At 42.8% G+C, this 26,084-nt stretch overlaps 1 protein-coding gene across 1 annotated transcript; it reads left to right on the top strand.

Moving 5' to 3' along the window:
• Positions 1 to 563: 563 nt before the first annotated feature.
• Positions 564 to 26,084, top strand: KDELR2 (KDEL endoplasmic reticulum protein retention receptor 2). The gene is made up of 5 exons (XM_084818466.1): positions 564 to 768; positions 8,423 to 8,523; positions 15,939 to 16,097; positions 18,651 to 18,903; positions 24,229 to 26,084. Exons 1-5 carry the CDS (start codon positions 678 to 680, stop codon positions 24,261 to 24,263), a joined length of 639 nt encoding a protein of 212 aa, XP_084674592.1. The 5' UTR covers positions 564 to 677; the 3' UTR covers positions 24,264 to 26,084.

Here is a 26,084-nt window from a genome sequence, read left to right as displayed (position 1 = left end):
GGCAACCCACCCCGGAATCATACAATGCAACGCCAGGACAAGGCGCTTTAAGTCGATCAAAGCGTGCGTGAGAGAGAGTCTGACTGATTCACGCCACATAATAATCGACTCCGGCCCTCCTGCGGCAGCTTCCTAACTGAGAAGCGCTCCAGAAGAAAACGGGTGGGTGTGTGTGTGTGGGGAGGCTGCGCGCGCAGGCGTCCCACTGCCTCCGGACTCGAGCTTTCCAGAACGCTCGCGGCCCAACGCGCAGGCGCGGCAGCCGCACCAGCGCCCTTCGAACTCCCGGAGCCGAGCCGAGCCGAGCCGAGCCGGAGAAGGGCGGGATGCTGTGCGCGTGCGCAGAGAGGGAGACGAAGCCCCCTGCCGTCCCCCGCCCGTCAGCTGAGAGAGGCGGGGAGGAGGCGTGGCTTCCCCGCGTCCTTCCCTTCCCCTCCCCTCCCCGGTGTCGCTTCTCAGCGGCTGGAGCGGTTTTCTCCCCCTCCCCCCTCCCTCTTCTTTTTCCCGGCGTGCACCGCGCCCGCGCTGGCTGTCTGTGGCCACGTCCCCGGGCCACGTCGCTCGGTGCCCGCTGAGCTCTCGCCATCTTCGGTTCGGTCCCCGGCTCCTCTCCGCCTGCCGCCGCCGCCGCCGCCTCCTCCTCCTCCTCCTCCTCCTCCTCCTCCTCGTCGGGCGCCATGAACATCTTCCGCCTCACCGGGGACCTCTCCCACCTGGCGGCCATCATCATCCTGCTCCTCAAGATCTGGAAGACCCGCTCGTGCGCCGGTGCGTCGGGCTGGAGGGCGAGGCGAGGCGAGGGCGGGAGCGGGCCGGCCTCGGCCGCCAGGGGAGCAGCCCCTGGGCTGGCCTCGGCCCTCGCTCGGCCGGTCCTTTGCCTCCGTCGTCCCCCGCTTTCCCTCAGGCGACCCCCCTCTTATTTGTGACAGTTCCCCCCTCAGAGTGGCGAAGCGGCCCCTCACTCTCCCTCCCCCCCAGTGTGTGTGTGAGGGAGGGGGGGAGGGGGGGCTGACTTTCCCCACCACCTTCTGAGGGCTGGGGGCTTTGCTTCCAGGCGAGGGGCACTTTGGAGGGCGGAGGGCCCCCCGTCTGTTGGGGGTTTGTTTTGCTTTTGTGCCTTCAGTGAGGAAGCCTGGCGGAAGTTGTGGGGAGATGGAAGGGGATGCGGGGGGGGGGTGTCCTGCTTTCCCTCCTCTCTCAGTGCAGAACGGGGCTTTGAATTCAGGTCAGGGGCACTTTGGCGATGCTGTTTTTTTTTTTTTTTTTAGGGGTGAGATGATGGCCCCCCTCTTATTGCAGGTGTGGGGCGGGTGTTTTGCTTTCAGGGTGTTTTGCTTTCAGTAAAGGGAAGCTTTACTGGGAGGGTGGGAGATGAGGATTCTGGGGGGCGGCTGCTGATTTGTGGGTTGATATGCTCCTTCAACTTGTGTGTGTTGTGGGGCTTCGCTTGCAGTGGGCCATATTGGATGTTTGGGGAGTTGAGTGGGAATCGGGGGGGGTGACTGTTTGGTTCTCCCCCTTCCCCCGGCCCCCCATATCTGTGGTGGTTTGGTAGCTTTGCGTTCAGGTGTGGGGGAGTTTTTGTGGTGGTGATGGTTCCTCACACTTCCTTCTGTGTGTGTGTGTGTATTGGTTGACCAGTAAAGAAACCCATGGGACGTAGGGGGGAGGTAGACATTTCTAGGGTGCTGATTTGAGAAGGGTACTCCTGCTGTGCCTTGTACTTCTAAAGGGTGGGAGGATGATTCACTTGGCTCCTGAGGGATGTTTCGGGGATTTGGGGGAACTGTGTGGCAGGCCTGGTGTGGTTGTAGAATGTTGGACTCAGACCAGAAAGACTTGAGTTCAAATTCGTGCTGAGCTTATTGGGTGTCCTCCCACCTCTCTCAGTTGGGCCCCTCTCAGCCTGGCCCTCCCTCACAGGGTTGTTGTAAAGAGAAAAAGAGGGGAGGCACTATGTGTCCTTCCTGAATTTCTTGGAGGAAGGATGTAATTATGTTGAATTAAATGAGAGCCTGTAGTGGCTCTGTGCCAGCTTATTTTTAAAGAGTGTGATCGTATTTAAACCTGTGCAATGCTAGAAGAGGTAGAGTCTGGTTGGGGGATTAGGGTTCATGTCCTTTAAAAGGGGGAGGGACAGGGCAACCCTAGGAATAACTGAAGCTATTCCTACAGTTGCCCTGTACCCAATTTTTTAAAGGGGTGGGGAGGTGCTAACTCTTGAAAGAGAATATTGAAAGCACTACTTTGTATTCATGTAAAAAGAGGTGGGTGGGAGAAGGTTTGAAAGCTCTAGTGGGGTCCTTTCTCCTAGGTACTGTAACAGAAGTATTTGCTTATGAGGATGCCAAAGGAATGAGCTATGTGGAGAAATTGGTTCTAGGGTTTTTTGATAGTAGTTAGTGTCTTACATAGAGAGATCCCACAGTGCAGATGAAATTGAAGCTGAGTGAGTCAAGAGGCTTGGAAAGGGGTCAAAATCTAGGCAATCTTATTTGATAACTCCTTAGTAACTAGGAATATCCAGGTCAAATAACTGTGTCTCTTCTTTATTCTAAAAGAATGCAGGGATGTCATATAAGTGAACAGAAAAGGTGCTGTTTCTTAGCTCAGAAGAATTTAGTAGGGGGACATTCTTGGTGCAGCCCCAGCAAAATTATGTTTCATTGTTAAGGGAACTGCAGGAAGCATGAATGTTTTATCCCTTCATCCTACCGTGCATGCATCTTTTTCTTTATGGAATTGATGTGCATAAATAGAATGAATGGACTTTGCTGTTTCAATGAGCAGAAATATTGCGGTAAGATCAGGTTTTCATATAGACTTTGCAAGCCCCAAAGTGCTCCCGAGTTGCTTGACCCTCAGTTTTTAGTTTTTCATGATAGACCCCTTATTTCTTTTTCTCTGAGGGGATTAAACTATGATCCCACTTGATTTGAGAGCTCAGCAAGCTCTTTTGCTTGCATTGCCAACTGCTGTTGAAAATTGGAAGCAAATGACTGAATCAAGGCTTAGGAGAATAGGCTCTCAATTGAGATTCCTGGCCTATTCTGACGTGGCAGCTAACAGAAGGTGTGGTGAACAAAACTTCCTGGAGAGAAATGTATTCTTGCTGCTCCCTTGTGCCAGTTTCTCAACAGAAAAGCAAACTTCTCATTGTCTAGCTGAAGAAATCCATACTTGTTACATGTTGCAAAGCAAAACTTTAATGCCAACAGTGCTGTTATTTGTTACTGTACTTTGCGACAGATTTGTTGCTGGCATTTTCCCTCCAGAAATAAGGACTTGCTTCTTCTTGTGCTTATGTGCTCCAGTTTATTTTATTTTTTTAAAGTCAGCTGTTCAATACATTTATTTAGACATTTAGTCCTTGTTTATCCTGCACTGATGATTTGACATTGGACTAGGTTCTTCTGTCTAAACATTATTGTAAACTGATGCTGTGTTGGTAATTTTATTTGTACTCATATGATCAAGCCAAACAGCTTTTGAACAGGGAACTCTATGAAGAGGAGAGAATGCTATCTGGTGGCAAAATGGATCAGTCACAGTTGACTAATCGCTTGGTATTTTACTGGAGCTGATTTTAAAGCTACAGGCTTGAATTATTGTAGATAAGTAACCAGAGTCTGAAGAATCCATGGGTCCTCTCACATACACAACTGTTTCAAATTATAATTAATTAGGTTTAATTCAGGTAGGCTGTATGTTTACAGAATTCAGCTCTCATCCCTAGAGCCTGATCCTATGTCATTTGTACTCAGAAGTAAGCCCCACTGAGTTCAGTGGGGTTTACTTAGTAAGTGTACCTAGGATTGTAATCAGGCTGCAATTGTATGAATGCATACTTAGAAGCAAGCCACAGTGGACTCAGTTGGACTTAACTTCTGAATAAGCATGCATAGGATTGTAGTACCAATGTAATGGCACCCATTTTAATAGCATTGCATATATTCATGTTGTCAGCCAGTTGTTAATTTTGTTTCATGTATTGTTCTTACATGCATACATTCAACATATCTGTATTTTGTTTGTCAACTCTCAAAAAAAACATAAGGAACAAGTGAGTTCTCTGCACCTGTGAGTGTCTTGTCATCCTCGCTCCTTGTGCCTTTAGGCCAGGGGGTGGATAACCTGGGGCAGTCCAACAAAATCTGGAGGACAATTCTCATCATCCCTCACTTGTGGCTATGGGAGATGCAGGGCTACAGGTTCCTTGTGCAGAAGTAGGTACTCTAAAGCAATAGCCATTGCATGGTGCTGGGGGGGGGGGGACTTTCTGACTGCTACTCTGCCTTAGGGTGATGGTTGCAAAGGGGGAAAGTTAGTGGAAGCTGGCAGGATGCATTTGATTAGGTGTTTAGGGCAGGGTTAGATATCCTATTAGTTTATTTTATAAATGCAAATATCTTTGTAAAACTAATTGTATTAACTGCATAAGAACCTTCATAACTAGAAAAGGTGACTCTTTCAGGACTATTAACGCTATCGACCACCCCAAATAATTGGTGTCATTACTTCTAAGACTTGTTAAGAATAGCTTGTAGTTCAGCACCAGCATGGTTGGTGTACATTGAATATAAGTGTGCTCCTTGTATTATCAGATTTATGGAGATCTTACAACAGGCTGGCAACAAGCAAAGTTTGAGCTTAAAAACAAATGTTCAAAACTGAGATATTCTCTTATTCTTAGCTATACAGGCTTTTAAATTGTTAACACAATTAACTTTTTGAAGTAAGAAGCATTATATCAATGAACATAATTGCAGCAAGATGAGAGAGGGGCAATAGATGACACTGGCATTTCGCAGGAAAGTGCTTAAGAGAGAAATATAATTATAATAGGGAACATAATTACAATCTAGTTTCCTTTAAGTTACTCTTTCCATTTTGAATAAAATACTTGTAATGAGAACGCAAGAAATCAGATAACATAATTTTTTTTTAAAAAATAGAAGTATGAATTGTCAATGGTCTAGTGAAATAAGACATAAGATATCTGGTATGAAGAAGTACTCACAAGCAACAAGGTGGCTGTATGGATAAGTTAAAGATGGGGTCCTGGGGTGAGTCTGTTGCTGGTGTCATCGAGCACATTTCCACATCTTTCTTGGTATTGGATGGTTACCCTTGCAGGTCTCCATCAGCTGCCGTTCCTCAGGCTGCATTAGAGCAGGGATGGGAAGAAAGTAGATTTCAAGATGTTTTGGACTTTAACTCCCAGCTTTCCTGACCATTGGCCATGCTGGCAGGGGCTTCTGGGAGCTGAAGTTCAAAACATCTGAAGATCTGCCTGCTGTTGTGTTAGAGGAAGAGATGATACATCAAAGCCTGCTCCATCAGCTTAGCTGGGACTGATTATCATTTGGCTCCTGCAGTCTTGGAACCATCTCCCACTGGCCTGGTTCGCCTGTAATAACAACCCTGACTATGGGTTGTTGTTTAATCATGGGTTGTCGTTACATGAGAACCCTGCACTATGGTTTAACTATGGGTTGTTAACATGAACAACCCAAGAAGAGAACCCGTGATTTGTTGTTGGGTTGTGAACTCTGAGTTGTTTAAGCCATGGGTTGTCATTATGTAAGAACCCAGAACCATGGGTTGTTTTGCCAGGCTACAGAGGCAGTGGGCAAGAGTGGTAAAAAAACAGCAACTCGACATGCCAGTACTAAAGTGCCACAAGGGCATTTGGGATGCAGGGAGGGAGCGGACAAAGGAAGAGAGAAACAAACAATCCATGGATTGAGAAAATAAACCACGATTTGTTCGATTCTCCTAGAAAAACCCTGGATAGGGGAACAAACCATGGGTTAAATAAATTATGGGTTAGCATTATGTGTGGACCAAGTCTATGTAAGAATTGGTACCTGAATTTGGTTATTTTGCCATTTCCCTTTCCATCCCTTTTTTCCATTTGTATCATGTCTGTTAGATTATATGCCATTATTCTAAAATGTAGACTGCTTTTAGAGCATTGGCAGAAAGGTGGTATATAAATAGTCCTCCTCTAACTGATACCTGTATGACTAAGCTTATTTTTTGTGTGTGGTATCTCCATGCTTTTGTTTTTATGCTGAAATATGCAACATCTATTGCTTAAACACTTTGTTCAAGTTGAGCTGTATGGAACAGAGCTAATAAACGGGCACGTGACACATTATAATAATGTAATGAGGCATATATTGTAATCAACCCCTATTTTGCACGCAGTGAGGCATAATCTTTGCAAAAATGTGACCTGCAAACTTCCTGTAGTGGGAAGGTCATTGTTTAATGGCTTTCCTGTCAAAAGCTTCAGTTGTAAACAGACTTCAGTGGGAAATGGATGCGTGTAAAGTGCTCAAGATTGAGGTCTAATGTTTTGTCGGTGGCAGTTGTGTCTTGCTTGAGGGGCTCTCTGCAACTCAATGAACTGTTAATGACTTAGGGCTTGGAGGCAGTTTCTGTGGGCATTTCTCACAGACTGGGATCAGGGCTAGTGGGCCTTGCCAAGACTAGATAACTCCTTTCTGATCCTCTCAGGAGTCTGATGGAAGAAAGTGCTGGAATGGAAATAGGCTGCATATTTACTGAACATCAGAACAGTTTGTGTAGAAGTCTGGAGCCTGAGTATGACCTTGCCTGCCAGGGAGGGAGTTAAATGGAGGAGAATAGGATGAAGGTAGACACAGATCTAATTGCTGCCTTTAGCCACTCCCCTGGAAGAGAAGATCTCAACCTTTCCCAGCTGTAGGACTAGTTTAGGTGGTCTAAGCTGCTATCTTTGCAAAAAACAGCAGTTGAAATTATATGTGTGTCATCTGAAGACTGGCAAATCCTCTGTTGTAATTATGAGATAGGCAAAACTCCTGTAGCCAGTAAAAAAAAAAAACACAAAACCTTTCTGACCCAATCAGCTGGTGGCCAGCCTTGATCTACAGCGATTCCTGCTGTGCACAAATAACCATTTGTGGAACTGGTGGTTAGGAAGACATTCTGCAAGTGACAGTGGTCTTTAGGCTCATCACCTAGTATGAGACAGCAAGAAGACTCAGGCCCAGTTTCACTCTGGCAGTCAGCACAATGGGATGTCTGCCTAGGCTTGGATTATGACTAGAAGTGCCAGCTGTCTGCCTTAGCCTCTTTCCACATCTTTCCCTTCTCTCCCCTCCAAAAAGAAGAAGATGGGCACAGCTGAGCTGTCACTTATTGACAGAAGTGGTTCTATTTCCTTTCATCGATTACCAGACCTGATAGACAATCCCCTGGCTCATTGTGGAGACCAGCAGTAGTCCTTGGTGCATTTACAATAATGAAAGTGCACCAAGTGAAAATAAAACAGAAATGACAGAGACACAGAAGTTTTCCTGAGACATCCAACACATGCTGAAGAGGCAATCCACTTAAAAAAAAATTAATCTGAAAAGCAACCTGCCTCTTCCATCAGCACAAGTAAGTTGTAGCAGAACTTTAGATGAAAATCTTCAGTTGTGTTCATAGCTCTCTCTTACACATATCTATATATTTGTCAGATAGTGGAACCAATGACAAATGCAGAAGTTGAGTCTTAAATATGAAATAATTATGAAGCCTTTCAAGCATCCTGCTATGTGTTGGTTGTTAAGAAAATGTGGCGATCTGCAGATAACCAAATCAACTGGGCATCTTGAGAACAACAAAATTTATGAACCACCGATCTGGCTTATTGGCTGCGCCTGTAAAAAGAGAAAAAGGGGGTGTTCTTCAAATGTGGTTGTGATGAGATGATGTTGGGGTTGATGCCCATGCTGCTTCCCTCCCTTCAACACAAACCCTGTTTCTACCCCAGGTATCTTCATGTCTGCTTGAAATCCCATTGGAATATATAGCCTCTGCCACGCCACCTCATGTCTGTTGCAAGCAGCTTTCTTGGGAGCACTTTGCCACTGTTGAAGTGCAGAGGCTCTCCCATACTCTTGCTACCCTAAGTCATGAGAAGAGCCCTGCTGGATTAGACCAGTGGTCCATCTAGTCCAGCATCCTGTTTTCCACAGTGGCTCTGAGGCTCTCTCCCATTGTTACTCCCCAGCCACTGTTGTTCAGTGGCTCTAGCTACTCTTTTAAGCAGGATCGGCCTTGCCTTGGGCCCTACTCAGAGGTTTTATTATTTGTCCTGTTCAGTATGATGCTTCATACATTGTTGGTTCTGAATAAAAGTTATTACTAAGAGAAGCAAATAGTGGGAAATCACGAATATCTGAAACATCTAGATTTCCAAAACTTTGGATGGAGGAGTGTAGACTTCATCCATAGGGTTCTTTTGGCATGGAGACATCCAGTGACTCTTGTGTTTTGGTTTAAACTCAGTGTTTGAATGAAAACGCTGTGTTCTGGATTAAGGGGGTTTGCACAGTTTGGGTTTTAAAGACCTTTCTTCATATTACTTTCTTTATTGCTTTAGGTATATCTGGGAAAAGCCAGCTTCTCTTTGGCCTGGTCTTCACTACTCGTTACTTGGATCTCTTCACTTCATTCATTTCATTTTATAACACTTCTATGAAGGTATGGTATAATGAATAAATAAAAGGGGCAATTATTTTCCCCCCACATTCATCTTAATGAATTAGCCTCCATGGTAACTAGAGTAAAGGCTCAAAAAATAAATACATCTACAAATAGACCACCTCCTGCATCTGTTAAAATTTGTGTTGATAAAACAAAATGAGTGAATTGCAGCTCTAGGAAAGCAATAAGGTTACAAATGTGACAATAAATTGCCTTTGTACTGCTAGTCATCAGTAGTGTTTTGAGCCTTAACAGTTTCACTGCTAGAAGACAGTATTCTCCATTTTACACATGGATAAACTGCTTGGCAGAAAAGGTTGAAGTCATTTGGAAAAGGCTCTTGAGACAGTTTGCTATTATTGTACTGGTGGCTGTAACTCTGTGTTCTGACCCCTCTGATCATGTTCCACGCTTCTGCTATCACCAGTTTTGCTACTACCATAAATATATTCTTTAATATTCCTGCTTAAAGTGTAGTTCTTCTACAAGGGTTCTGCCCATGCAAAATAAGGAACTATTTGATGCTGCTGGAGTATATCGGACTCTTCTTTCTGAGGACCCTATGCCTTACTTGAGGCTTTCTTAGACCAAAGGTGCGCTGTGTGTGTGTGGGTGGGTGTGCGCGCGCGCGCCTGTGTGTCTATGTCTCTCCATCTGGTGGTGCCAATAAGAAAAATCCAAATTCTGCGCTCATTATTGCTAGTTTGCAAATATTGCCCTAGGTTTCCAAGCCTTGTGCTTTCTATCCTTCTAGGCTTTTTGTCAAGAACGGAAGGAAGTGTGGGTGATGATAAGAGGACAGTAAGGGAAGTGGAATGAGGGCTGTATGGGGGGAGAGAGGGTTTTCAAGCTGTTTGGTGCAGTAGCGCAACTCTGCATTCTCACCCCTGCAAGCTCAGCTTCTGGGCTCACCTCTCTCCAGTCTCATAGCGGCTATAAGGGAAAGGAAAGGTTCCTCCTGTGCAAGCACCGGGTCATTACTGACCCCTAGAGGGACCCCGCTTACGCTGGCGTTTTCATGGCAGACTATAGCAGGGTGGTTTGCCAGTGACTTCCCCAGTCGTGACTACCTTTCTCCCAGCAAGCTGGGTACTCATTTTACCGACCTCGGAAGGATGGAAGGCTGAGTCAACCTGAGCCAGATACTTGAGACCCGGCTTCCACTGGGATCGAACTCAGGTCGTGGGGAGAGTTTCGGTTGCAATACTGCCGCCTACCACTCTGCGCCACATGAGGCTCTAGAGGCTATAAACCAGCCTTTAAAATGGAAGCAGAGATCCTTATAGTGGCAGAATCTGTGCTTGTGTGACATGGATGCCTGGAAGGTACACCATTGTGTTGAAATAGACCTACCCTAATTAGATTCAGATGACCGTTTGCGGTCCCCCCTTACTCAAGTTCCATGCGAAATCTTGTTTATTATGTAAATAGTGTTGGTGCATCAGCTGCACCACTACTATGCATTCAGGAAGCCTGACTTTAGAGCTTTGCCAGGAGAGTATAGTAGGGAAAGCCAACCTTGGGTCAAGCCCATTCTCAAGACTGGGTTCCAGGTGGGCTTCCATTTTAAAATTAGTGTGAACCTTCGCATTAGAATTGAAAATGCAATCTCATGACTACAAATAATAGAATGAATGGGTTGAAAATTTATTGGGCTAGAGCAGTGGTGCAGGACTGTTTTAGAGTTGGGGGCAAAATTACTTCCCACCAGGCTCTCCTTAGGCAGAATAATGTCAGTGGGTATGGCTATGCCCACTGACAGTGTCCTGCCCCCCGGGCATTTTGCCTTACTCTATGCTGGGAGAGGCTAGGGGGTGAGTTTGGCCTACTAGCCTGGTTCTAAGGATAACTGGAGTATTCTATGCTATTTCAAGCCATTATATTTTTAGTGGGTCCAAATGTGTACTGATTGTATTTAAAATGTTTATATGAATATAATTTTGGGGGTTGGGTAAAATGGTGATGTAGAGTGTTCTGTCTTGTGTTGTACCAATACTCGAGCATGCTAAAAAGCAGGCCCAGTGAATTATCTGGGAGCGCCTGATGCTGCGGAGGTGCTGAAGCTATACAGATACAGACTTGAGCCTTCCCCTGTTTGGGAGACTACTGGAAGCCCCATAGAACAGCATAATGAAAGTATAATTAAAAAAAAGAAAGAAACTTAAGAAGCTTGAGTCAAACTGTCATGTATGTTTGACTCAATCAAGGAGTGCTTATCGGTACATGTTGTTCACTTACCTCATAAAAGTCAAAGTTCCCTGTCTAATCAAGGAAACCTAATGGTCATAGTTCAGAGAAGATTAAGACGGAAAGATTGGCATGCATCTTGTTCAGGGTTTTGTGAGCCCTAGAATAAGAGCTGGTCCTTTTGACTTAATTCTAGTCTTAATTTGGTTCACCAGAAGACTGTCTTAGTCCTACTGGGTTTAGTTTTTTAAAAAATATTCCAAATAAGCCACACACCCTTGAACTTCAAATGCATTCATTGGAAATAAATTCCTGTGAAAGTTCTACGGAAGTGTGTGGTCCAATAATTTTATTGATAAAATTAGTCCCTAGTAATGCTTTGGTAAAGTAGGATCGCCATCGTGACAGGAGAAGTTAAACAAGATCCATGGTCTGCACCTGTTGACTGGGATGCACCTGGAATACCTGCAAGGCTCTGAAGTTGTGTACACACACTTACTAGAACCTGCCACCTTCTCACAAGGGGACAGGGAGACTAAGACTTGTGTGGGTGTGGGTGTGTGTTTTGTATGCTTATGCAAGCATATCCAAAGGCGAAATGGAGGTGCAAGAGATACAGCAAGAATAGAAAAAGAGCCGAGAAACTAACAAAATGCAGATTGGGATGGGAAGAAAAGGAGATGAACAAAAATAGATAATGTGGCACCTGGGTAAGAGGATGTTTCCTGCACAGAGGGGAGTGTGGGCAGTTTGTGTTCTCTCACCTGTACTATCTGTCTGGCAATTCCCAGACAGAGAGGAATAGACAGAGGGAATGTTTATTGCTGAGTCTACCAGCCTGATGCTGCTACATGAGATGTTTTCTGTCTCCCTGTATGCTAAAATAGACTTGGTTGTGCTATGTGTGCCTTTTAAGAATACAGTCCTCTAAGAGGCTATCCTATGAAATCTCTTAACTTGGAAAATTACACAAGGAGTACTTCCAAGCCACACTGGAAAGGCAACAGCAGATATTTTTATAACAATTAAAAATGTGGAAGACCCTTACTTGGCAAGCCAAGTCATTTACAAAAAAATTAGCCAACAGCTGTCTTCTATCCTATTGTAAGATGTATTTCCTATCCTATGAGTCAACAATTACTACATTCCATTTGCCATTTGGTTAGACAGCACCTTTTTCCTCCCCCTTTTTCCTAGTTCTTTATCTCTACAGGCTTCCAACCGAATCAGGGCACAATCCTATGCATGCTTAGACAGAAAAAAAGTCCCACAACTCCCAGCATTCCCCAGCATGCTAGAACTGATTTTTCTAAATTTCAAATTGGACAGTGGGATTCTGGGGCTAATAAGGCCTCTTGATTATAAAATGAACCAGAGCAAAAGCCCCCAATCCTATAAGAACTCTGTAATTTTTTCACTCAGTAGGAATCTTTTGAGGCCCTTTTCCCCCAAACGTAACCTTATCCAGTCTGTGTTTCTCTTTTTATAAAAGATATTTATTTACCCCAATAATCAACATATTAGAATATTTTCGATGTATCTTACTTCTCTTCATTTATTGTTACTGATGATAGAACTAGTCTGGGATAGTGTTTTGGGAGCAGAATATCACTTTCCTGTAAGAAGCTGAATGCAGAATTCCGACCTTGGAGACTCCTATCATGCAGTCCAGGCTATTGCTTCTCCGTTTTTCTAGCTGGTGTTATTGTTGGCATCCTGGGCACTGCTTTCTAGGGATTTTCTGTATCTGACTAGCTACTTCAACACCACTCCAGAGTAGGTGACTCATGGTACCCGTAAAACACTTCTTTCCCTGAGAATAGGTGTACAGACAGTGGGCTGAGAATCTTAAGTATTTGCTTGGCTGAGGTTATTGTGGCCTAACGGGTTAGGTGGTGACCTAGCTTGTGATTCCAGCATAGTTTGTAGCTCTCTTCACACCTGGCATTTTATCCCACTACAAACTGGTACTTTTGATTCCAGATCCTTTCCAGGATTTGCACTGGCCCTGTATACAGGCATCTCTTATAGCTCGTCCCTCCACTCTATACCTTTTCATGGCTGCGCGGAGCTGCATGGAACAATCAGGACAGAAGGAGACTGCTGGCCTCATGCCCCCTCCCCTCCCCTGATCATTGGTTCCTGTAACATGATTGATGGCTCCGCCTGTCCCTCCACTCTTTCACAGCAGGAGGGAAGTTGGAAGCCCTTCTAGTGACCTGGATAGTAGGCTATGGGAGCTGGTCCCCTCCTTTCTCCAATTTTGTGGCAAGGGAGAGAGAGTCTTCTCGGTGGCTTACCCCGAGGTTGCTGGCGCTGCTAGTCCTTCTCTGCTAAATATGTCAGTGTGCGATGGAATTAAATGCGGTATATTGCTTGTACTACTGAGTTTGAAGGGTATACCGATTTCTGGGTTCCCAACTACAGAAGTAAGAAATCCACAAACTGACTTGTATACAGTCAATGAACCAAGCCATCCCTAGCAGCCTGCCCCACGCTGATGTTGCTCTTCCCCCTTATTCTGACTTTCCAACAACCCTGCAAGGTGGGCTAGGAGAAGAGATAGTGGCTGGCTAGGTGGGAGGGAGTGCTATGGAAAACCACCGCATTACTGCCTTATCTAAAACAACCACACACACACACACACACACACGAGAAACCATTAAAAATACCATTCCAAGCTCTGCATGATGAATTTATTCAAGGGGGGAGAACTTTTAATACCCATTGAAATCCTCACTGTCAGGCTTTCTCCTGCGTGGCTGAGAAGGGAGACTCCCCCATCCACCCTGGGAGGAAAAAAGCCTATCTGGTGAGCAAAAAGGAGAAGCAGTCAGTGAAGTCAATGGGAGGGGGAGGTTTGAAGTAAATGCATTGAAGGGGATGGGAGACCGTAAGACTGCTACTCTAAGTAGACTTTCAATGCACGCCTATGCATGCCTACTCAGAAGCAAGCCACACAGATTTCAATGGCACTTACTCCCGGGAAGGGAAAGCCTTGCAGCCAATGAGTTTACTTAGAAGTAAGCATTGCTGTTTTTTCAGAGGGATCTCGGAGAAGCATTTGGGATGGTTAACCACTTTACAGTTCAAGCGCCTGTAGTGGAATGGGGGAGAGGCAAAAATCCCCACCCTCTCACCGATTTGTTGTTGTGACAGTGTTATTCAGCACCGCCCAGCAACACCCCTTAGCATATGCCAACACAAAGCGGGACAAAGCACTAAAGGAGAAATACACAGGGGTGAAATGGCGATTTCAATCGCAAGCACAGAAAATGCCGGGTTTTCTCCGTTCTCAGATAACATGGGCAGGTTGGGATGGGAGTTGTGAGAGAGCAGCAGTGCCATTTAAAGTTCCAGTGATTAAAGAAAACCAGTGATTAAAGAAGAACGATCCTGCTAAAAACGCGAGGCGTGAAGAGAGCCTATGTGACTTTGAGCAAATTATTCAGTCTTTCTTGAGTCTTTCCCCCCACTTATTAAGTCTGTGTGCAGCATTTTGTCACGAATGTAATGAAACTGAGTTTCCACAAGGTAACCCCTTTTTCAAACTTCGAGGAAGCTTCCTCTTTAACTATAGGCTCACGAATGAAATTGTATGGCTGCTGTGTAGTAAGCTCACTACTAATGAAGCATTCTTCAAATGGACTAAACCAGAGTTGTGTGCATAAATTGTGACCTAAGCACATTTGCAGTCTGGTACCACCAGGAAAAACCAGGTGCTGCAGACCATCCTGCTGCCTGGTGGAGAAAATGTCTGCTCTCTAGGGTGCAAGACACCTGGGGCTACCTGGCCCTGGTTGCCAGATAGCGCTCTTTGGGGAGGGTTGCTGTTCTCCCCCACTGTCATAAAGAGCAGCAGTCGGAACAGCTACCGCAGCATTAACATCTAATCCCTGGAGAATGGGCATTTAACATCATTGTCATGCCAGAGCCTTTATCAGTTGCCACTGCTCCTGCCCCATCTCTTTTATATTGTATATATTAGATCGTAAATCTGTAGATGGGCACTGTGGATTGGATCCAGATTTAGTTATACTTTGGGCAGACCCATTGAAATCAATGGGATTTAAGTTAGTCATGAATACTCTTAAATATGACTAATTCTGGATCCAAAGACACTTTGTTGTTGTTAATCATCTTACTTGAGAGCAAGCAGTGGAGCTGCCAGGATTGAGGGGGGCCTGGGCAAGGTGCCCAGGTTTAGGTGTAAGGTTTTAGAAAAAGCTCATGTAGCATAATGGCTAAGACTGAGCAGTGAATCAGAAAGTTCCTGGTTTGCATTATGTCTCAGTCAGAAGCTCACTAGGTGGGCCCACACAAGACATGGGACCTTAACCTTCTGTCTGCAATATGGGGATGATAATGGGGATGACCTACCTTATAAAATTGGTGTAAGGACTATGATAACATAATGAAGTGTGATTTGAAGACTTCAAAGTGCTAGATAAATGCTTATTAGGGCTGCAGTGTTTAACTGATTCAGAAAAATAAACTTTTGTCTAGAAATATGCCGTCTCTATAAACTGCAGACGGCAAGCAGCATCTTGGGAGTGTGTGCTTCTTCGATGATAACTGTACTGTCAACAAGTGAGGTTCTTGTTTCAGAACAATTGCTCCTACCCATTCAAACTTAATCAATAGACTTGATTAACTTGACCTCAGTAGGTCAAGTGACAATCCTTATGATATTTACTATTTAAAAAATCTGTCAATGTCTGATGTTTTGGAACTCATGGAGGATTGCAACAGCTCCTTATGTAAGAAAGAAGTGAACACTGCTCAGGTAGTTACATGAGCCAGCTGCAGTGATATAACGTCTGCACTGGCATCACAGTTAGGGGGAAAGAATCAGTGAGGTGTTTGGAACCAAGTGTCTGTATTTGAAGCTGCAGCATTAGAATTTAAAAAAGACTGTCTTGATTTCAGACCATGAAATTTTGAGACCGATTTCTTTAATCTTCTGAAAGAACCCAGATCAGTCAGTGGGTTGATATGAAAAGAAGAACACTGCCTCTTTATATTTCAGATAACCTAAGAAGAAAATGGGTATTCGATTTGTAGCTGTTGTAGTAGACAGTGCAACAGGCTGATGACTGTAACTGAGAAACTTGCTTGAACGATCAACAAAGATTCCTTTTGTTCCTTATTGTATATATAAAATGTTGTTTGGGTGGAAGCACAGATTAAACGCCTGATAATACATCTGGGTCTCTTCCTTTCAGCTTATCTACATTGCTTGCTCATATGCTACAGTCTATCTGATCTACATGAAATTTAAGGCTACCTATGATGGAAACCATGATACATTCAGAGTGGAGTTTCTTGTGGTTCCAGTCGGTGGGCTGTCTTTTCTTGTCAATCATGACTTCTCTCCTCTAGAGGTTAGTATCTTCAGGGGTTCTGAAATTATGTGAAGAGAACTTGGATGACTGTGAAATAAACTGAACGTTTTGCTCTTTATGCCATGCTGTATACTTAAGTTTCATTCAAGGGAGAATTGTTTGTGTTTAGAGTTGTAGTACATTGTTTGTAGTGTTGTGGAGGCGTGGGCAACCTTTTTATTTAGTGGTGGTGGGCAGAGCCAGAGCCTTCTTCCAACTTTGCCTCCCCTGCCCCCACCCTTCCAATATCATAAACTTAAACCAAAGAGGTGGAGTGATGGGAACTAATGGGAGATATGACAGCCCCTGTTCAAATCATATACTAGTGGCCCTGCTTTATCTTGCTCTATGGAACAATGAAGAGACATAATTGTAACTATTTTAAGCAGAATTACAGTCTACTCCGCATCCTGAGTAGACAGCATCTTAGCATGCCTATGTCCACTCAGAAGTAAGACCTATTTAGTTCAGTGAGGCTTACTCCCAGGTAAATATAAGGTTGCAGTTTTAGTTATTTGAGTACTCTGTTCAGCTCATTAAAAAAACAACAACACACCAATGAGACACTGATCTGGTTCTTGTGCCCTTCATTTTCTGTAATTTAAGGTCCTCAGAGGGCAGTTGGGAAGTGTTTGGTGCCATCTGGAGAACTTCAGAAGAACTACAATTCTTAAAATTGTGCTGTCTTTAAAGAATAGAGCGGAAACAGAAAATACAGGCAATAATATGCATCTTACATTTTAGCTGATCCATGATGCGCATGAGGTCTATCATATATGGGTACATACCCCTCTATTATTCCTTCAAAAAGCTCAGGGGTATGTATGCAGTTCTTCTCCCATTTGTTCTGTTTATTTATATAAAAATGGAAGAAAACATATATACAACATTGTGTAAAAAGACTAACCATCCCTAAATAAAAATACAATATAAAAATCATAAAGGCAAAGCAGTTTTGAGCATTTCTTTTAATGGTGAGGTTGGAGAAAAAAAATACTTCTAATAAAACAGGCCACATACAAACTATTTCAGGATACTATACTTACAACACAGACAACATTTCCATACAGGTATTTACTGTTTTGGAACACCACAGATTTATGTCCTGGATTAAAGTCATGACACCAACACGACTTTCCTATAATTTTGCAGTGGTAATAGTTTTGACATAGTCATTACATGGCAGATTTTCCTGCACCAGTCGTCAGCTGCAGCTGGCTTTGGATTTTTCTGGTTGTTAGGAATTAATATCCATGCTGCTGCTAAGAGGTAACCCAGCAGAGCTTTATTCTTCACTGCTTTCTCTGTTTGTTAACAACCACTGTGGGTTCTTGAAGAAAAGGATTCCCTGTTGTTGCCTGAGTTACTTCCAGCACCTTATCTTAAAATTGTGGGTTACCTTACAGTGCTACTAAACATGACAGTCAGCATTGATTTGACACAGTGTGGTACATCTTTTGTATTTGACAAGTATAGTACTCAGTGGTCTACAGTACTAGTGGTAAGTATTACTGCTGGTGTAAAACCTTATAAAAGTGTTATTTTATTGCAACATTGCACAAAACTGTTCATACTATTTGTGCAGATACCCCCCCCACACACACACACACGGTCTTATTTTTTTTCTCATGAAATTGTATTTTATTTTGAAATAAAGTTAACAAAATTAAGACAACAAAAAGAATGTACATAATAAATCAAAATCACTAAAACAAATGAAATTAGTAATTATAAATGTTAGTCTATAACTGATGTGTGTATAGAACATCTACAGTAAAATGGCCTAAATAGGAGCTCGGTACCTAATGAAATAGTTAAGAGCAGAGACATCACACTGACAACAAAGGTCCGCATAGTTAAAGCAGTGGTATTCCCCATAGTAACCTATGGCTGCGAGAGCTGGACCATAAGGAAGGCTGAGTGAGGGAAGATAGATGCTTTTGAACTGTGGTGTTGGAGGAAAATTCTGAGAGTGCCTTGCAAGAATTTCAAACCAGTCCATACTCCAGGAAATAAAGCCAGACTGCTCACTTGAGGGAATGATATTAAAGGCAAAACTGGAGTACTTTGGCCACATCATGAGAAGACAGGATATCCTGGAGAAGATGCTGATGCTAGGGAAAGTGGAAGGCAAAAGGAAGAGGGGCCGACCAACAACAAGATGGATGGATGATATTCTGGAGGTGACGGACTTGACGTTGGGGGAGATGGGGGTGGCGACGGCCGACAGGAAGCTCTGGTGTGGGTTCGTCCATGAAGTCACAAAGAGTTGAAAGTGACTGAACGAATAAACAAGAACAACAAACCTAATGAAAGTAAAAATGCAAGTTATACAGCATATGAAAAGTGTGTGCGAGTGTATGTCATTTTGTGTGTATGTGTGCATCAGTCAGAAAATATATAGGCAACTTTACTTGGTGCAGATTTGATGTGGCAGTTAGTTGTTCATACAACAGCATAAAAATGCTGAATACATCATGTTTTTTTAGATAGTAGATGTGGAAGCTGGTAGTGATGGTATCACTTAAGCTTATCTTTGATTTCTTCTTGCAGATCTTGTGGACCTTTTCCATCTACTTGGAGTCCGTTGCTATTCTCCCCCAACTTTTTATGATTAGTAAAACTGGGGAAGCAGAGACCATCACTACTCACTATCTTTTCTTTTTGGGCCTGTACCGTGCCTTGTATCTTATCAACTGGATTTGGCGCTACTACTTTGAGGGATTCTTTGACCTCATAGCTGTTGTTGCTGGCGTGGTCCAGACTATTCTGTACTGTGACTTCTTCTATTTGTATGTTACAAAAGGTAAGACATGAGATATGATCGCCTTGTTCTGTAGACCTAAATATGTAAGTTTTTCTTGATTCCTTGCACATGCCTCAGCAATATATTAATACTGAGTATATTTTACCACAAAGCATCATCCCCAAAGCAAGAGTTATGTTCCTTCCAGCCTGTTCTTGTTTTTCTTAGCGGAAAACAGGAGGAGCTGAAATAAGCCTCAGACATTTCCTAACAGGGTGTGTATACTTGCATGCATCCAGCTCTATTGGATGTGGTCCTGTCCTTATATGTAGTGACAAATCAATTGTCCTTGTGGACAATTTTAGGTCCCCAAAACCTTTTCTGGGACAATTTCATGACTCTTTTATTATTTCATAGATACATATATTCCCCCTGTATATAGTATTACCGTTTTTTTAAGAGTGTGCATGCCAATCAGCATTTAAACACATACACTACACCATATATTCTTCATGTTGCATCGAGGCCATGAAATATTTGAAAGAGGATGCTGCTGAAAGGATTTGAAATTGTACATCTACTAATCTCTAGGAATTGCTAAATTCATTGTTTTGTCATTCAGATATATGCCAAACTTGTACAGCTTTAGGTTAGGATGTTCATGCCTGTTAAAGAGCCATTTCTAGATCCCACAGTTGTTAAGAAATACATATGACTTGTTTCAAGCACTTACAATTTGTACTGTCCCTCAACGTATTGCTCCTGATGCATCTATGTGGAAGCCCTTCCATGTCCGTTCCAGTTCATTACTAAACTGCACAATTCAAATTGCACATAAAGTGGGCATCCAAAACAAGATACGCATATTAAATAAACGAATGCAAAAATGCCTAATGATGAGTAAGAGTCCATGGCAGTATTTGGGACGTGGCTTCATAGAATCATAGAATAGTAGGGTTGGAAGGGGCCTACAAGGCCATCGAGACCAACCCCCTGCTCAGTGCAGGAATCCAAGTCAGAGCATCCCTGACAGATGGCTGTCCAGCCTCATCTTGGATCCATCCTCCCTAGGTCACTGGCTCCATTGTCGTATTGCTGTAACAGTCAGGAAGTTTTTCCTGATGTTCGGCCAGAATCTGGCTTCGTGTAACTTGAGCCCATTATTCCGTGTCCTGCACTCTGGGATGATCAAGAAGAGATCCTGGCCTTCCTCTCTGTGACAACCTTTCAAGTACTTGAAGAGCGCTATCATATCTCCCCTCAGTCTTCTCAAGGCCAAGCATGCCCAATTCTTTTAGTCTCTCTTCATAGGGCTTTGTTTCTAGTCCCCTGATCATCTTTGTTGCCCTCCTCTGAACCCTCTCCAGTTTGTCTGCATCCTTCTTAAAGTGTGGTGCCCAGAACTGGACACAGTACTCCAGATGAGGCCTAAGCAGTGCTGAGTAGAGGGGAACTAGTACTTCCCGGGATTTGGAAGCGATGCTTCTATTAATGCAGCCCAAAATGGCATTTGCGTTTTTTGCAGCCACATCACATTGTTGGCTTATATTCAGCTTGTGATCGACAACCTTTCCAAGATCCTTCTCACTTGTAGTGTGGTTGAGCCACGTATCCCCCATCTTGTAACTGTGCATTGGGTTTCTTTTTCCTAGGTGCAGAACTTGGCATTTATCCCTATTAAATGTTATTCTGTTTTCTGCCCAGCGCTCCATTCTATCCAGATCACTTTGAATTTTGTTTCTGTCTTCCAAGGTATTAGCTATCCCACCCAATTTTGTGTCATCTGCAAATTTTACCAGCATTCCCTGCACCTCTTCCTCCAAGTCATTAATAAAAATGTGGAAGAGCACTGGGCCCAAGACTGAGCCCTGCGGTACCCCACTCGTTACCTCTCCCCAGTTTGAGAAGGTCCCATTGATAAGCACTCTTTGAGTCCGATTCTGTAGCCAACTGTGGATCCACCGGATCGTTGTTTCATCTAGCCCGCTTTGAGCTAGTTTGCTCATCAGGAGATCATGGGGCACTTTGTCGAAAGCTTTGCTGAAGTCGAGGTATATGATGTCTACAGCATTCCCACGGTCTACAAGAGAGCTTACTTGATCAAAAAAAATAAGGTCTGGCAGGACTTGTTTTTGACAAATCCATGTTGGCTTGGAGTAATCACTGCATTGTTTTCAAGGTGCTTCCAGATGGATTGCTGTATAATCTGCTCCAGAATTTTCCCTGGGATTGATGTCAGACTGACTGGTCTGTAGTTCCCAGGTTCCTCCTTTTTACCCTTTTTGAAGATAGGGACAACATTAGCCCTCCTCCAGTCATCTGGCACTTCCCCCGTCCTCCATGATTTCTCAAAGAGAATAGACAGCGGTTCTGAGAGTTCTTCTGCCAGTTCCTTTATTACTCTAGGATGCAGTTCACCTGGCCCTGGAGATTTGAACTCATTCAAAGTAATTAGGTGTTCCTTGACCATATGCCTGTCGATCTCAAGCTGCAATCCTGCCCCTTCAGCTTGTACTTCGCCTTTGCCAGGGGGTCATAGACCCTCTTTTGGGAGAAGACTGAGCCAAAGGAGGAATTGAGCACCTCTGCCTTTTCTTTGTCATCTGTTATGGTTTTGCCATCCTTATTTAATAGCTGAACAACCATTTCTTTCCTCTGCCTTTTACTATGCACATAGCTGAAGAAAGCCTTTTTGTTTTTAGCATCCATCGCTAACCTCAGCTTGTTCTCAGCTTTAGCCTTCCTGAGCCATCCCTGCAATTCTGTGCTACCTGCCTGTACTCTTCCTTTGTTACTTGGCCTTCTTTCCACTTCCTGTATGTGTCCTTTTTTGTTTCAGGTCATCCCTAAGCTTTTTGTGAAGCCACATTGGCTTCTTCTGTTGTCTTCCACCTTTTCTTCTTGTTGGTATTGTTTGTAATTGTGCCTTGAGAATTTCCCTTTTTAAAAACTCCCACCCATCTTGGACTCCTTTTCTCGTTAGCGTCACTTGCCATGGGACCTTACTGATCATTGTTCTGAATTTATTAAAATCAGCTTTCCTAAAATCCAGGGTACGCGTTTGATTACCCTCGGCTTTTGCTTTCCTTAGAACCAAGAACTCAAGTACAACGTGGTCGCTTTCCCCTAGAGTTCCTGTAACTGCTACTTTATCCACTAAGTCATCTCTGTTGGTTAGGATCAAGTCAAGGATAGCCGATCCTCTAGTTCCTTCCTCTACTTTCTGTAGGAGGAAGTGATCTGCCACACAAGTCAGGAATTTCCTGGAGGGGCCATGTTTTGCAGAATTTGTCTCCCAACAAATATTGGGGAAATTGAAGTCCCCCATTACTACTACATCATGCTTCTTTAAAACATTGGCTATTTGCTTTTCAAAAGTTTCATCCTCGTCTTCTCCTTGGTTGGGTGGCCGGTAGTAGACTCTGACCACCAGGTTCCTTTTATTCTTTGCTCCATTTATTTTGATCCAGATGCTCTCGATGGGGCTACCAAGCTCATCATGCTGGAATTTTATTTTGCTCAGGATTCCATTCCTATAATATTTGTATAGAGAGACATGGCAAAAATTCCAATGCCAGAAACACAAGGGGGCAGAGTAGTATGCTGTTTGTCATTTGTATATTTCCTGCAAAAAGGAATGGAGTAGGCACAATGATTCCAGGGAGCACCTGAGTATAAATTAACTGCTATAACAAAGGATGACTGTGTTTTGGAATGTCTTCCTGTTTAGAAAACCTGGAAGTAGGGCTGGTTAGCCCAGTTAGGTTGCTTCACTAGGATGCAATTCCCATGTATAATTAATCCATGCATATAGTCTGTGAATATAGTTAAACAAGAAGGTAGTGAATCTTTTACACTACAAAATATGACAAATCTTTAACAATTGAGTTGGTTTGAGATGCAAACAGGTCCAAACAATCAATCTCGGGTCTTCTGAATATTAACCAATTATTGGGTATGAAGTTCCTCAAATCTACATCTAAACCAGATAAGTCCTTTGAATTTGCCTTTCCAAGAAGCTCATGGGAGTGACCATGGTTCTCCCCGCCCCCCGCCGCACACACACACACCATGTTTATCCTCACAACAACCCAGTGACGTATTTTAGACTGAGAGATAGTGACTGGCCCAAGGTCAGGTCACTCAGTGAGCTTTATGGCTGAGTAGAACTTTGAACCTGGCTTTCCCCTAGTCCTAGTCACATAATATTTGGTTTCCTAACCCAAAATCTGGTTACCTATCAATCCTGTGGACCTTAGTGAGAGCTACCAATGTCTAAGTTTTAGAATAAAACTTGAAAATGAAATCATTGGGTTATGTGAGTGAGCCTTGAAGCACCTTTGGGCTCATTCCCACCCACCCTTCCTTCCTGGCTTGTAGCAGACTATGCCTTGCGCTCGGAAGCCACATTTTGATCCTGTTTTTTTTAATCTTGATTTCCTTTCCTAGTTTGCAAGGCAAGCACAGGTTATAACTTGCTGGTTCTGAGAAAAATGGCGAACTGTATTTTGCCACAAACCAGAGAATTGTGACACATGAAGGAAGAGAACACATGAGGCCAGGGGTTCTTCAAGTTCAATCATGTATGAACTCAGCCCATTGTCAAAGTGCATCTTCCAGTACTGCCATCAGTTAATTTTCATATTGCCCTACTATTCTTAAATGTCACTGTTACTTCACTATACATTCCCTCCAGGGTGAATTGATTTAAATCAAGGAAATTGGAATTATTGATTTAAGTCATCATTTAAATCACCAAGAGAAAATCCAGATTTAAACCATTGAGGTAAATCAGTTTGCCACTGATAGTTCTTCACACATTTTTAAACAATGGTGCAAATCTCATCGCTAAAACATGTTAGTTTACAATTCTGTACAGCATTTTACAACATCAAGGAGCGTATACCTGGTGTAACCTTTTATTAGCTTGATTTTTATTAATTTAGGAAATAGTATATAATACTTATTACCTATGTTAAGCTGCAGATTTTGTGGCAGTATGTTAGGAATGAATGGCCAGATTTGATTAGCAGGTAACTTCATTTTTATGAGACTGTAAGTGCACATTTAGCATGTAGGTATGCTATTTTTTTTAAAAGGAGAGAGGAATTTACTATTTTGTTCAAGGAGGGGAAATGAAAGTACCTAATTTTTTGAAAAAAATATTTTTATCCACCCTGGTTCCTTTCCTTCCATTTTATCTCCTTGGTGAAGCTCAGAGTAGTGTCTTTTGTTTGTATTTTTTCATCCCCTATCAATAAGATACTAAATTCCTTTCTTGTTTTAAAATGTGCTATTTATATCATCACAACAATGGTGCTTTTGATGCTAGCTCTTGGATGCATGTGTGGGTATAACAGCACCTTGATTTTTTGTATCTCTTAGTACTCAAAGGAAAGAAGCTCAGTTTGCCAGCGTAAGTGCCAAAACCAATCGCCAGCATCTGTCATCCTGGATGCTTAGACAGAACAATCCTTACCACAAGCAAAAGGTGAAGATGTTTGAGACAGACAGTCTCCCACTCTTCTTGCAGAGAACCCTCGGCAGACTCTGTAGGACTGGAGAACAACCAGCTGACTTCTGTTTGATGCATCTTGCCTTTATCTTTTTTTATTACTATGTATAAAGATTTTTTACATAAAGAAACTTAATACTGTGTGAATTTAATTCAGTGTGTAGTTTCAATTGGAATAGTTCCAAAAAGTGAGATTTTGTGGGCTTGTTTATGACTAGGATTAAGTGCAAAACACTTCTTATTTTCAAAGGATTCTTTTTAAATTACTGACTTATTTCAGTGCGCACAACTGCGCTTGACTGATGGATGGTAACCGTTCTTCTGTTTGTTTTCAAATTCCATTCCGCTGTATTTATTTTTTCCTCCCAGAAGTTGAATGTTAAGTCAGCTGAAATCAAACTACAAATGACAGAACCTTTTCTTGGGCAGGATGTAGCCATTTCATGAATATCCTTGGTTATACTTCTCTCCATTTTAAAATAGGGTCGTCCTATAGTGTCTGCTAATGCATGTTGTCCTCTACCTCTGTTAACCTCCTGAAGACGTTAGCTTGAGAGTATTTGGTGCCAATGCAGGTTTTTCTGAATATAGAGTTCTTTGCTTTCGTGATTTAGTAGCAGACATTTCTATTTTTTTTTCCATACAGGACAAAATCGTTCCACAATTTTTTGGGTGCTTAAAGCCCTACTGCTGTTTAACAGCAACCTTAGTGTTGCAGCTGTAAGGAAGAACCTGTGATAGTTGTCCAGTTGAAGTAATCTGTAGGTGGCAATTTTTAACAAATGTCTACAACTTTTTTTAATATGAATACTTTTTCAAGTAATCTCCATGTTCAGCTTTCAAGCAATTCTAGATGTGCCAGTTTAGGAACATTAGTGTCATTTTTATAAACTTATTCCTCAATCAGCAGCACCAAGTACTATCTTCATCATCTTTACATGATTCCCTTTTTTACTGAGCTGTTGCATGACTTATCCTGTGTTACCATCCTAAATAAACATCTTATGAAGTGGTATACATTGTGGTGGTGTCCCGGAACTATGCTTCTACTACGACCTATCATGATGAATAGTTACGCCATCCAATTGTTCAAAAGTTAGTTTGATCATGTCTGGTTATAAAGGAAAAGCTTTATCTACAAAATAGACGTAGTTCTAGAAACATTAATGCCTAAAAGAACTGACAGAAATAGGAATTTTACTGTATTAGTAAGCACTGCAAGGGAGAATGTAACAAGGGGTTGAGAATAACATACCTGGCAATTGAAGGCTAGAAAAAGTTCCTGTGAAATACTATACAAGCCACTGCATCTACATCCTTTAACTAGCTGCTTATATGCACATGATTATCTACCTCACAGGTAATCATCTGCTTGTTTTAAAAGCATAAAGGCCCCTAATAAGTGAAGCACTTGGATAATTGTCATAGTTACCCAAATTAGGTTTTCTGTTCATATGCTGGAGAGGTCTGAACAAAGTGTTTCCAGACACCTTTCTTTCCCACACTTTGTTTACTAAATCCCCAGTACCTCCCTAAAACAGAGGAGGCAATTATTGGTGGGGGAAGTGGTATAAGAATGGGGCAAAGACAGCAGAGACTTAATGGAGAAAATCTTTATTCAGAATTGTGGAAGAGCCAATCTGGAGAAATGCAGCACTGTGCCTCGAACCTTGCTTTTGCTCACATGTATATGTAATTTCTGTTACAAATATATTTTCTCACTATA

This window comes from Heloderma suspectum, chromosome 12, assembly GCF_057233095.1.
Source record: "Heloderma suspectum isolate Gila_16-S chromosome 12, 16-S_ref, whole genome shotgun sequence".
Lineage (NCBI taxonomy): Eukaryota > Metazoa > Chordata > Lepidosauria > Squamata > Helodermatidae > Heloderma > Heloderma suspectum.
This window is presented reverse-complemented; position numbering and strand designations above follow the sequence as displayed.